Source organism: Protopterus annectens, chromosome 13.part0 (assembly GCF_019279795.1).
Source record: "Protopterus annectens isolate FY-2018-M chromosome 13.part0, PAN1.0, whole genome shotgun sequence".
Classification (NCBI taxonomy): Eukaryota; Metazoa; Chordata; order Ceratodontiformes; family Protopteridae; genus Protopterus; species Protopterus annectens.
Genome location: NC_056747.1, coordinates 294,029,938 through 294,044,274, shown reverse-complemented (window position 1 = coordinate 294,044,274; position 14,337 = coordinate 294,029,938). Strand labels below are relative to the sequence as shown.

The 14,337-nt window shown below is 36.9% G+C and overlaps 1 protein-coding gene across 7 annotated transcripts in view; it reads left to right on the top strand.

Moving 5' to 3' along the window:
- The window catches only part of PIP5K1C (phosphatidylinositol-4-phosphate 5-kinase type 1 gamma), a 1,117,364-nt gene that overhangs the window by 1,086,126 nt on the left and 16,901 nt on the right, over positions 1-14,337 (top strand). For 5 of the 7 annotated variants that reach the window (XM_044053870.1, XM_044053872.1, XM_044053871.1 and 2 more), the window contains one exon: positions 7,754-7,840. The exons of the other annotated variants lie outside the window; for them this stretch is intronic. In XM_044053870.1, coding sequence (XP_043909805.1) covers positions 7,754-7,840 — 87 coding nt within the window. The remainder of the gene's footprint in view (positions 1-7,753; positions 7,841-14,337) is intronic. 7 annotated transcript variants of the gene reach the window in all.

The following is a 14,337-nucleotide window of genomic DNA, read 5'->3' as shown; positions in this document are numbered from 1 at the left end:
GCCAAAGAAGCTGAAAGGTAAGGTGTACAAAACAGTGGTGTGACCAGTACTACTGTATGGTGCAGAAAACTGGGCAGTAATGGCAGAGTAGTTGAAGAAGCTAGAGGTGATGGAGATGAAGTGCCTGTGATGAGTGGTAGGATGCAGATGAAGAAATGAGGGCATAAGCGCAGAAGCTAATGTCGCTCCATTTGCAGAAATGGTCAAAGAGAATAGATTACAGTGGTTTGGGTCCATGTGCATAAAAGCAGAAGGCATTCTGGTGAAGAATATGTGGGACAGACAAGAATAAATGAGGGAAAGAGGTGGATGGATTGTGTGAGAGAAGAACTGTGACAGTCAGGTGTGAGTGTCAAATAAGGAAGGAGAATGACACTGAATAGACAGAGATGGCGATGGTTGAAACAACACCTTGATCCCATGTAGAAAATGGGAAAAAGGGTGGTGTTGAGGAACAGTGAAAAGAGGAGTGGTCCAAGCACTGACCCTTGGGGTGCACCACAGGTAAAAGAACTAATGTCACATGCTATAACTTGACATGTCCTCTTAGATAATTAGTGAGCCATTTTAGTGCTTCACCTAAAAAGCCATAAAAGGATAGTTTTCAGCAGCAGATTGTAACCTGCAGTTTAAAAGGCACATCTCATGCCAGTAAATAAGAAGGTACTGTTGAAATGTTCTTTTTCCATATTACTGTAAACCTTGTCAGTGAATGAATTTTCCTTGGATACCTCCATGGTTTTGAGGCAAGATGCCATTACATGCTTTTATACTTGGATGACTTAATGATATACTCTGAATTCTGAAATCTGCTGTATTTCCTGAGTACATCTATTTATGTTTTCATATTTGCAGGACTCAGTAGTGGGTCTCGCATTGCTAATTGGAAGCCAACTTGTTTATGCAGAGGCAGTCAATGTACCTGTCTCATTCCAGTGCAAAGGCAGTGGTCATTAGTTGGAGTGGGTAAAAGTACAGATATGTGATCACTTCCAGTAAGAGCAGATTTATGAATAATAGTATCATTACTGCAGGATTCCTAGTTCTATATTGGCCATGACTGCAGCAGATAAAAATGTATCCTGCCAATTATTCTATGCCCAGAAATGCTATCACTAGATGAGACTGTTGTGTTGATCCATGGTTATCTAAATGAAGGCAGGTTATAAAAGACTTCAAATTGCACACTTGTATTCTTTTTTGTAGACCTCAAAGAGGGAGGCAAAATTACTGTGCCAACAAATGCTTCAGTGACAGGCAGCAGAATCTAGGTAGCTAAACTGAAAGTTAAGGATATAAAGCAATGCAAAATATTTTACTATAGCGGCATATGAATCTTATGGTTTATAGTTTTTGCAACATCTCGGATATAATGATTATAAAGTCACTGACTGTAGGGAGGCTATGGTCTATTCTGATGGTCAGAAATGGGCAGAGTAGTAAAGAAGTTCAAGAATTGGTATGACTGTTACCAGACCGAACATGCCCACACACCAAGTGCAGGAGAGAGGGAGTCCTATCTTGTATCAGTGATAATATTATTTATACATCTGTTTTATCATGAGTTTTCACACAACTGTACTAAATACGTTTGTAATGATCATTGATGTAGGATTAGTATGTATATCTCTGAAAATTACAAAGTGGTACAATTTTTAAGTTTCATAAACATTGTAGGTCTCTTGTATTCCCCTATGTAAGGACAGTAGCAAAACCTGTTCTTCCCTTGTGCTGAAGATTGGATTTCCAGTGTTTAAAGAAAGTGTGGATAGGTGACCATGTAACAACCTGAGAAATACTCTGAGATCATACATTTCTAAAGAATGATTAGTGGTAGCTAATCTGATAGAGTAACCTGTAACTTTACCAGAGTTTAATAAGAAAACTTTAATGCAATTTCACAGCAAATATAACTTTGTACACCAGCCTACTGTAATAAAAAAGAACAATCAATATCATTTTCAGCATTCACTTCATTACTTTACATAACACTCCATGCATACTAACAGGGTGGGTTCTGTTCAACAATGTATCAAACTTTTCGGATGTTATAATCTTTTCCTTTGAGATTCCATCACAGGTTGCAGAACATTTTAGACTTCATTGTTCCAGAATCTACTTTCATCAAAAATTAAAATTGTAAGAGGCTAACTTAATATTTAGAATCTGTCTGCATTGTCAAATGCAAACATTTTACCAAAGTTTTCTGTTTCTTCTTCAAGTACCCCATAACCATTGCCAAATCATATACTTCTTTCATTATACCATTTGGCAGGTCCCTTTGTTTACCCCTTTTTAGCAGCGTATATCATGAAGTCTAGAAACAACCTGCTTGTTTTAACCATAGACCCAATGTGACCTTGTCTGATTAAAAATATTGAAATTTGTACCACCTGATTTGACCAATTTATTTTATTTTATTTTACATTTGTTGACCGGGCTAGTCCAACTGGATATATGTCCATTTTCAGTAGAGGCCCAGGGAGATGAGCTCTGCTAAACAGATAATAGCAACATCAGGTACAATACAGTTTTAAGACTAGAATGCAATTTTACATAGCAGCTTAGTAATCATACAACTTACATATTTAAAAGAAAGAAAGAATGTATGAGGTAAAGACATTATTAATACAGTAGAAAGCTTGCAATGCAAGTTCATATTCTGTAAAGGTTCCTAAGAAAAACTAAGTTAAAAACAGACCTTAAGTAACTTACAGATCATTCTCTCTGAGGTTCATGAAAGAGGCAGAGGTAGTGCAGTAATAGTGAGATAAATATATATTGGACATAGCAGGAAGAGGATTATTAGTCTGGGTTAATACACGGGCATAGCCAGTGAATTTTAAGGTATTCTTTAAGTTGTTTTTTGAAAAGTAATGTTGAAGAGAGAGATGACAGTTCAGTGGGAAGCAGGTTCCAGGCTTTCCCCACAGTGTTGGAGAACAGTGAGTCCCCTGACTTATTGTTGGATTTATGTTGGATACTAGTAATTTATTTGCCGAGAGTAGGGTTGTAAGATTTTTGTAGGGGGTGGTAAGGTTAGTGAGTATTGAAGTATTACTAGGATGATAAAGGGTCTTGTGGGTGATAGTACATTGGTGAAATTGAAGCTGATTATGCAGTTCCAGCCATCCTAGCTATTTTAGATTATCACAATGGTGGGTTCTAAAAAGGGAGGAGTAAAGAGCAGTAATTTTGTTTTTTTGGGGGGGATTCAGGAGAAGGCAGCGCCGTAGGAACCAGTTTTCTACTATATTAAACACACTTTGGGTGAGGGACTAGAGTTCAGATGAAGAAGTGGCAGAACATATTAATGTGGAATCATTTGCATATTGTATGCAGGTAGCTTGAGGAATTATATTTAGATTGTTGATAAAAATTGAGAATAGGAGAGGACCTGTTTATTGCAAAATTCCTATATATCTTTTTTGAAGGTGCTCAGGGCTGCATACTTCCCAAAAAAATATGAAGTCTGTCATCCACCATCCCTTTATTACATCTCCCAACACATAGTGCTAGCTATCAGAAATATGGATCTACTTCAGAAGCTCTAAGTTTCAGAACTTTCTAACTTCAAATGGCCCGAGACAATAAGGTAGAGGTTTTGAAACTTTGAAAACATAATAAAAAAATAAATAAAAACAGAAACATTTTTTTTTACATTTTTGCAGGTGCCAAGCTCCTCTGCACCCCCACACCCCTTCCTAAATAAATATACCAACTCTGAGATTGCACTACAGTGAGGAAAACAGTAAATTTCCTGTTCCACTCTGTATGGCAGTATCCATTCAAAATGTTCAAAGTTTCAAAACTTTGATCTTACAGCAATTTGAAGTTCAAAGTTTTGAAACTTTGAGATTCTGAAGGGGATCCCAGAAATATATGCATTAGCCTCAGTGGTGTATAGAAGTATTTGTAGCAACATTATCACTCAAAGGGTCTGAAATGCCTTAATCCCATGGCTTATCTAAGAGCCACAGCTTGCCTTCTCTGTATCTCATAGCTATTGTGTATGTTTAATTCCATCTCAGAAACATTCTGTGTTTGTTAAGATGTTTATTTCTAGCAGTAATAGTTTTGCAGAGGGTGCAAACAACCATGTTTTTCAAGCATGCATTACCTTTATTTCTTTATTATCTGTGACTGCAGAAGATGTAAAGTCTGTCTTTGGCCAGATTCTTCATTTAGAAATGCCCATAACAGCCAATTTTCCAATTTTATTATGAAAAGCTTAGTTTTATCCAGCAGTCTTGTCAAATGTTCAAAATGTGCTCTCAAGCCATTATGCACTCTTTATAAAAACAAAAGCTTTTACAGAGTAATTGGTTTCATTATCCTGGTGATCTTTCCTGGTGCAGTAGGTCTGAGCAATCATGTAATAATCCAAGCATTTCATGAGTATAATTCCCAGCGATTTAACATTTTTATACAACACAAGTCCTCTATCCAAGTTCTACTTCTATTTTCCTATAGGGTCCAATTTATTGTCCTTAATAAGAAAAAACTGATCAGAGATCCACAAAAATTTTAGTCTCCTTTTTTTATTTTTAACGCAAGAAAGACTGGCTATACTAGGTGTGTTAAAAGAATTCCAGGAATGGCTATAGCATCTGATCAACATGTCATATAGCAGTTTATTTTTTGCTGCCATACTGTAATATTTAAAGTCAGATAAGCTGAGCCCATTGCTTAAAGTTGGTAGAATCAAACCTTCCAAACTGTCAGAGATTTCCCTCCTGACCAAAAAAATTAGTGGCTTATCTTTAAAGATTTAAGGAGAAAAATCTCCAGAGGGTATGGGCAAACTGTGTCCCACATGGAATTCTAATGCCAAAATTAACCAGCTTTTAATGTTGTATCTTCTGCGTATAATCCAAACAATCTCTCACCTCCAAAAAAATCTTGACAATATGTTGATTTTAGGTAGGCTATGCTGTGGCATCTAAGGTGCGAGTCAGCTTTATCCCCAAATAAGTCACCTGATTAGATTAATTTTAAAAAGGATAATTTTCAATGAATCTATGATGGCAGTCATAGTTAATCACTTTCATCTTCAGTGTATTTATTTGACAACCCACTAATTCTCTAAAATCTTGCAACTCCTGGGAAACTAAATGTAGATTCTCTTCTGTTTTTATTTATTTATTTTTTAAACAAACTGTCAAGCCATCACAGAGACCGCTTGAGTTGTACGCCTTGCATTAAGTACTCTTTAAAGGAGGCTAACCCCAATATTGTCACCAAAGATTACCATATGCACTTTCCCCCACCTCTGAGTGCCATAAATACACAATAATCTAAAGATTTCCCTGGTCTCTAGTGTTCCCCCCGACTCATTGTTATGTTTAAGTGCCTTTAAAGATGGCACACCCAGCACACGGTGCCAACATTGTGCTTTTTCTAGCCTTTCTTCAGGTTATATTTTGCAAAAGGTTCCAAAAATGTCTTATGTTTGAAGAAAAGAACTGACAGTTAAGTTAGGAGGAGGTGGCTGTGGGGCTTCTGTCAATAACAGACACCGACAGAGATGCTTCAACTACAAGAGACATGATAAAAATCTCCTGTTGAGGGTTTCTGCCCGATAGCAGGAGATGCTCAAGGGTAGAAGGAGCTGAGCTGGAGAGGGAAAAGTAATAACCTGGGGTAAGGGCAAGAAGTTTTGATTGCAATTTAGAGACTGCCTTCTGTAGGAAGGATTGATATCAGAATGCACACAGAGAAAGGGACAGGGTGGTCCTAAGTGAAAGACCTGCTCTGGTAGAGTTTTGGTTGAATGTAGAATAGATGCTGCTGCGAAAAAGGGGATAATTAGTAGCACATATAGAGTATTGCATGATAACAGTAAGAATCAGAGGAAATTATGGTGGCTGCCAAACAACATTAATAGAAATTGCAAATCAAAGTCTAAACCAACTTTACTAGAGGTAGTGAATATAGTAACAGAAATAAAACAACTGGAACTGGGATCTTTAGAACACGGTAGGAGCAAATTACATAGAAAAAATGGGAATTGTGGGAACAATACATGCAGAGAATGAGGTTTAAAAGAAGGCAGGATTTGAATGAGCTATGCAATGTTTGACTGGCAATAACTGGACAACTACAATTATGTAAATATGGTCTGTGATGTATAATGTTTGCAACTAAAATTATGTCGACATGGTTTGTTTTCATTTATATAATTGTATGATTGCCTGTGTCATACGTGATAATTTAATAAAGATGATTTTTATTTAAAAAAAAAAAAAGAATCAGAGGAGGTTAGGAAAGATGGGAAAGAGACACTGGCAAAGCAATTTACAGGGGTACAATGGGAGGACATGTATGGGTTTCAAATATGTAACAAAATTCAGAAGGTTTAGGATTCTTGATTGGAAGTATTTGCATAGGTACTTTTATATCCCAAGCAGACTTCAAAGAATTTTTCCTGAGGTGGACAGCACATGTGGGAGGTGTGAGGTGGAAGAAAGAGGTAATTGTGAACATGTTTTGGGGAGTGTAAATGAGTTGACATATTTTAAAAATTCCCTACAGAGTACTCTTTCAGAATTATTGAGGGAGTCAATGGCTGCAACAAAGGAAATTATTCTTTGGAGCTGGAATATGGGATCTGAACTACCTTGACATAGTTAAGGCCTTATTAAGCTTAATTCTCTGGACTGCCAAAGAAGCAATTACTAGAAAATGGAAATCAAAATGTCAACTAACTGTATCTGAAGTATTGAATTTTGTAAAATAGGTAAAAAAACTGGAAAATGGATCTTCGGGAAAGGGATGGAACAAATCAAATAGAAATGAATGGAATTTGTGGGAACGATACATAAATAAAAATGTTCAGGAGGCGTGAGCTTAAAAGGCAAGCAGGAATTTTGTGATTTATGTAATGTTGGACCAAAAAAAGAGTTGTAAAGAAAGAAAACAAATATGTAATGTATAATGTATGTAAATTAAAAAAGTTTTTTTTTCTATTAATGTACGAGTGCCTATGCCTTAAGTGATGCTTTAGTAAAGGTATTTAAAAAAGGTATGAAGAGCTGATGGATGATCCATCCTGAGTGGGTTGAAGTTGCAGTTAAGTTCCTAAATAAGTGTTCGACTACAGCTACCCCTGCATCAGGCAGGGTGCATTGTCTTTATGTGGGCATCCCACAGCATGATCTAACACTGCCACTTTTTAGAAGGGGTGGTATGTGATGGTTACTACTGGCAGAAAATCATAAAACAGTTAAGTATTTTGGTTGCTTGTAAGATCGAATAGTTACCAGGCTTGCTTTCCATGGCTCACCAATGTTGAGTTCACTGAATGAGTATTTATCAGAGTTGGGATCTTCACTTGAATTCAGGGAGAAGAACAACTGACAGTTTTGGGTAACTTATTGGTCCAGTAGATCAGGTGCATGTCAAAGGTAGCAGTAGAGGAAACAGAAGCCTTGTGGCAAACTGAAAATGCAAATATCCATGTTGAAGCATTTGAAGTATACAATAACAAATGTTAGTATACAATAATAAATGTTATTTCTTGATTATACTCTTGCTATATTATTACAAGTAGTGTGCCCATGTCTGATCCATTTGAACAGATGTTTTGGAAACTAAATGCTATTTTTGCAAGCAGATAACTGAATTGTTTCACTTGCTCTGTCATCATGCATTGCTCTACACATGTGACTAACTGGAATGTTCTGTTTTCCTTTCTGCTCTTTTCTCTCTTGTGTCTCATTCTCTGCACTGTTGCTGTTTGCTACCATTATAGCTGCCTCCTGATGAGAGGAGTTGGGTTTATTCCCCTCTCCACTATAACGCCCAAGGCCCCCCTGTCTCAGACGGGGAGAGTGACACAGTAAGTGGAATGACAGTATCTCAAGTCAGAGCAGCCTCAACGTACCAGTCTGACATCTCACTGCTTCTTCCATATGTATTCTTCCTTCAAAGCTGTGTGTGTGTTTACTCCATGATATGTTCCATGACTCCATCTGACATTGATTTTCTGATTATCGCTTATAGTCATATGGCATTTAATGGAATGCAAGCATCCAGCCTTAAAAACATTGTGTTGCGAAATCAGTTTTCCTTATAAAGGTAAACTTGACAGAAAAACTCGTTCCTGAACCTGTATAATGACTTTTTTTCATTCCTCAACTGCATTGACTTATGTTTCTATCTACATTCTACACTTTGCCAGTTGTAGCTTCTTTCCGTCACTGCAGAGACTGAACTGCAGTTGCGTACCACATGTTGTATGTCTTAAAGCTGATTTATATGACAACTGACAGGATTTTTAATGTGGCGAGAAAATGCAACCAGATGAGTTTTTCTGTTACAAGTATAAAGAATGGTACAGGCTGTTCTTTATAGAAAAATGTGTAACTGTGTGTTGTTTTGTTTTTAGATACCAATGATATTTAAAAAACATGTACATAACTGCTCTATGTGTCTGTTACTTTTATAATAATTAGTAAATTATATTTATGTTACAGTGGAAACGTCCTTCAGGCACTGGGTAACAGAACCAAAAACATGTCAGTGTAGTGCAGCATGGTGGGGGGGGGTGCAAGACTGATTAATCTCTTTGCACATTTTATGTGGATAATATGAAGGATTGGTCAGATACCTGTATTCAGACTAGACTCCAGTTCTCCTTTGACTCTGTATCAAGCATAACACTCTTAAACTAGCTTGTATGTTGTGGCAGGGGTAATAGTTTGACAAGCAGATAATTGGCTGCACTACAGAACACAAGGTTGATGGTAAATTATTTGTGCTCCTCACTGGGAAAGTGGGCCAATTACTTTAGCGCTCCAAATCAGAGCCAGGACTGTTCTGTTTCTCAGCATCATCATTTAATAGTGGGCAGGAACTGAAAATGGGGTTTCTGTGTTCTTTGGGGCTTAAGCCGCTGAAAAAGTGTGGAAGTTTGAAGACAGACAGGCAGAATAGGAAGAGAAGCACACAACACTGAAGCATAATCATTGGTTTGGCAGAAGAATAATAAGGACAGCCATTCAGTGGTGTAAACATTATCCGTAAGTGATTTGATTAATGTTGATGTGACACCTCACCCCCAGGTAAAAATTGGGAAAAGGGGGAAATGACAATGATAAATTACAAGAAGCATCCAGACGCCCCTGTAGTGTGCTGTATGATTTTGATATGGGGGGGTGGGGGTACAAACATAGAAAAATCAGTAAATGAAACTTGATAATATCATGTCCAGTGACATCAGGGTAGGAGACCACTGCAAAAAAGCACCTGAGAAATCAGTTAGTGTTGTGATAGACGGGGTAGAACATCATCAGTAGAAAGGGAAGTCATTATTATTCTGTATATGAGACAATGGTTAGATCCTGCCAGGGCTATAACAGGCAGTTTTATTGATACTGTTTTGAATCTGGTAACTTGGTTATCTTAGTGGTGTTACTATACTTGTAGAGTGAAACCCTTATAGTTCTAGTTGCAACGAATGCATTTGTCTGATACATATTAGGAAGATGAGCTAAGAATACAGCATCCATAGGACCAGACGACATCCCAGGCTGTGTGCTACATGAACTACAAAATGAACTGGCAAAAACACAACTTTATTTAGCGCTGTTGTCAGAATATAACAAAGACTTCTTCAGAATACTAGAATCAATAACCACATAAATCTTAAATACTCTCATTCAAACAGTCATGTGATAAAATAGTCCAATAAAAACCCAACTGATACTTTTTAAAAACACAAGGTGAATTCTCTTAAAGACATAAAACAAAAAATGATGTGTCTTAAAACTACTGCATATTAAATAACAGCAAAGAAAGCTGAAATCAACATTCATTGTGCCTTACTTTATTAAAATGATGATAGTAACTACACTCTATATGAGCACAGTTTTAAATAACTGGCTAAAGAGATACCATCATTTAACCCCGGTACACGTAAGGCATTCAACCTAATCTGCCAACATAACTCTTTGAAATCTAACAAGTCTTCCCAAGGTCCTCCTCTAGGGTCCTGTGGGACTTTTTCAATAACAACAAATTTAAAACAATGTGAAGGATTATTCTCAATATGCCTATATAATGCACTATTTTTGTTTTTATTTTTGATGTCTCTGGCATGCTCGTACATCTGTTCTTTAATTTTTCTCTTGGTCTTGCCAATATAAAAACCAGAACAAGACTCACACAAAGCTGCATAAACAACACCCACAGTGTCACAAGTGAATTTTCCTCCTATTTTGATATAATTATAATTTATTTTGATCTTATTTACTAGTTTAATAAGTGAACATTGGGTACAAAATCCACATTTTTTCATTCCTATGACCTTTTCTTTCTTGGTACTTTGTCCTTTCTTTTCTAACAGTTGTTTAAACGTATACCCTTTTCTAAAAACAATACTAAGTTTGGATCCTAATTTTTAAGATGTAAGATAAAAAATGATGGTCTGCACTAAACCTAGTAACAAAAGAACAAATGTAATCTTTGTTACCTGTTGATATTGTTTGTTCATGGTTGCTATTTACCGAAATAATAGTGTTACCATAATTCAAAATTGGTACGATCAAACCTTGCTCCCTTTTACTACTTATTTCATTAAAGAAATTATCCAAAAGTTCTAAGGGATGGTCTCGAGATGAAAACATATCCAAAACTACATGACATTGATCCAAAAAATCTTTGTCTTTCGTAACCATGCAGGCTAATCTGATAAATTGCCCTTTCACCAAATTATTTTTTACATGCAAAGGATGACTGCTGTTGTAATGCAATAAGCTATTATTATAAGTAGGCTTTCTAAATAAATTACTTACAACACAGTTGTTCTCCTTTCTGATGGTGACATCTAAATAATTAATACTATCCCTACAATATGTGTAAGTAAATTTCAAAAACTCTGTAGTGTTGTTAATGTAGTCCATAAAGTCATGAATTACTATTTCATCAACTGTCCATAAAAAAACAAATCATTTATGTAACACAAATAAAGAATCCATTTATCAGCAAATAACTAATTAAATAGATATTTGTGCTCCCACATTAACATGATAATGTTTGCAAAAATGGGGGCACATATTGCCCCATTGCCACACCCATTTTTTGATGAAAATACTGACCTTCAGAAAAAAATTTAATTATTTTTTTAACATGATGTCCATCAAAGAAACAAGAAAAAGTACCTGGTTGTTAGTGAACAAAGAGCTACCATGCAAGAATTCTTCAAACCACTCAATACCAATATTGTGTGGAATGGAACCATATAAATTAACTACATCAACAGTCAAAAAATAAACATTTTTATCATAATGTGAAACATTCAATTTTTTTCAAAAAATGCCAAGAATCAATGCATATATGCTCTTCTTTTTTCAACACATCTTTGAGTGTGTAATCCAAGTATTTTCCTATGCATTCTGTTTTCGAACCATTAGCACTGACAATGGCCCTCATAGGGGGGTCCAATTTATCTTTGTGTATCTTCGGAATACCAAAGATACACGGTGTCCTAGGGAATTTGACTACTAGAAAATCCAGCATCCTACCATCTATCAATTATTGGTCATACAAATCTTGTAAAGCCTTGTCAATTCTTTGGTATGACACATTCATGAACCTTTTAGAAACTTCTTCATATGTACTATATTCTAGTAACAAAGTATTAATTCTATTAGTATAATCATCTTTAGACATTAGTACCATGACCCCTCCCTTGTCAGGCTTCATTATACGAATTGAGGTGTTTTTAATCAATTTGTTTAACAATTGACTTTCTGATTGAGATAAATTGTGTGTCAAACTTTCTTTACCATCTAACATTGCTCGAAAATCAAAATCGCCCAGTTTAGTAGAAGTTATTTTAGACTTAAAGATGTTTGTTAGAAATTTAAATTTTCGTTTAGTGTTTAGCAACAATGTGACTAATGATGGCAACTACTTTATATACAAAAAATGTATTTTCAGCACTCCCTTGATACATTGTTTGACAGTATTTGAGAAACTGTGTGATTTTAATTTTCGAGCAATGTTAGATGGTAAATTGTATAAGACATCTGCAACAACTGGAAAGGCCACAGAAACACCTCACTAAAAGAATCACAGGCCTAAAGCAGATGCCGTATGCTGACCGACTAAAAAAACTCCAGCTATACTCTGTCGCATATCGTCTACTCAGAGGCGATCTCTGCTTAACATACAAGGCCATGTCAAACCCAGAGCTGTTGGACATGCTACACTTAAAGAAATCCCAATCCATCAGAGCCACATGCTCCAGAGACCTAAACTTTGTCATCACAATAAACAAAACATGCTGGAGGGATAGGTTCCTGACCCAGAGACTCCCTATACTCTGGAATAGACTGCCCATACATGTCAAACAGAGCGCCCCCTTGGCTCTCTTCAAAAGGAACCTTGACGAATGGATGGGAGATAGGAAATTTACCCCGGAGATCACGTCATTCACCCTGCTAGACAGGAGTCCAGGGAAGTAAATATTGTGGGAAGAAATAGCCAGGGACTTGTTATAGCTAGGCTTGTACAGGCCCTAGGGCCGATAGCCGAGCACCAACCTATGAACCATATACTCTGTGAGCAGTGAGAAACTAGTGTAAATTTCCACTATTTTTCAAAAACAAAGAGAAGCAACAACAGGAATCTGATATCACAGCTGCTATTACTCTTTGTGTAGAAAGTCAGCTCTGATTGCTTATTTGAATGTGGATATAAGCAAGGTTTCTGAGATGTTAGGGAAAATGTACAAACCAAATTGACAGATGCATTGGTGGTGCTTTCCTGTTACCAAGTAGATTGATCTTCAGATAAAAGTTTTCCTTGTGAGTTAAATGGCCACAGTTGGAATGTCTCTGGATAATTTCTGTTATTATCCCATGGATTTGCACCAGATATCTGGTGATGAATAATGCCGAGCTATTAAGAATTAATCAGATGCCTTGATAATTCAATAAGATGATCCTCGATGTGTAAAACAAATGCAGGCTAGTTCATCATGGGGGAGTTACTGACAAGCCAGGTAACTGTGTCCTACTTCACAGCAGGCAGAGACAGCCATGTTAAACCTGAGAGGCACAGCATTGTGCTATTTTTGATAAGTAGTCATATAGGAAGAATATCCTGGTTCTTTATGGTGATCTTGGGATCTTGTAAAGTTTACAAGTCTTGCAACAAACTTTAGAAGTGTAGGTCAACTTGTGTATATCAGTAAGTATTTAACTGTATTTCACTACAGTAAGAAGTTGGTCCTCACTGGCTGTTGTCTTACTTAGGTCAAGGTTGCCAATAGTATCTTTCTACTTGGCACTCAGTTCATCAGTAAGCCATTATCGTGCAGCCATGTCGGCAGGGAGCAGAAGCCTGGCTATAGTTGTTACATAGTCATGGTATCTTTTAAGAAAAAAAAGTGGGACAGACTTGTCTGATTATTGAAGTAACCTAAAGTCACCACTGAACAGTCATGTGTTGTTAACATAAGTAGAAAATGAATATGCTTCCAGTGCCGATCCTTGTGGAACACCTTTTAGTACTGTAATATTACCTAAGTGGGTAACCTCCCATTTTATACACTGTGTTCTGAAAACAAAATATCTCTGTAAAAGCATTAATGCCCAGTTGTTGTTGTTTCTTTCGGCTTTTCCCGGTTAGGGGTCGCCACAGTGGAACTCCAGTCCGCTATTGATTGGTAGTTGATTTTTACGTGCCGAGTTACCAGCCCTAACGCACAACCTTCAACGAAGGTATGCCCAATCATGCATGTCTCCACGCAGAAGACGCTCTAGCTGAGAATCGAACCGGACAGCGTCTTACTGTGAGATGACAACACTACTGCAGCACCACCACCGCATTAATGCCCAGTTATAGATTGCTTATTCTATGGTGAAAGCATGGTTAGTAAGGTCAAAGGCCTTGATAAAAATGCTAAAATGCAAGCCTGAGTCATCCTTCATCTGTAGTTGTCATTATTCAGCCACAGCCTTTATCAGTGCCGAATTTGTGCCATTTGCCTTCCTAAACCCTTGTTGTGTATACTATATTAATAACTCAGATGGTTCAGTATTGCCAATAATCCTGATTTTTTTTACATGTTTTCTGGTACTTCAGCCAGGGAAGTAAAAGATAGGTATGTAGTGTAAAAGCTTTTTCCTATGCCCCTGTACAGCAGTGCTCACTTGTATGCTTTCTTCAGGCAGGGTAGGTTCACTCCATTAGGAATGGTTGGATACTGTAATGTATATTTCACTGGCACTGCTTGATTTGAGCTTTAATTGCCCACTGTATTGTGGACACATGTTCCGGTTCAACAGTCCCTGAGGTATGTGAATATGCTCTTTCCCCAGGGATTGG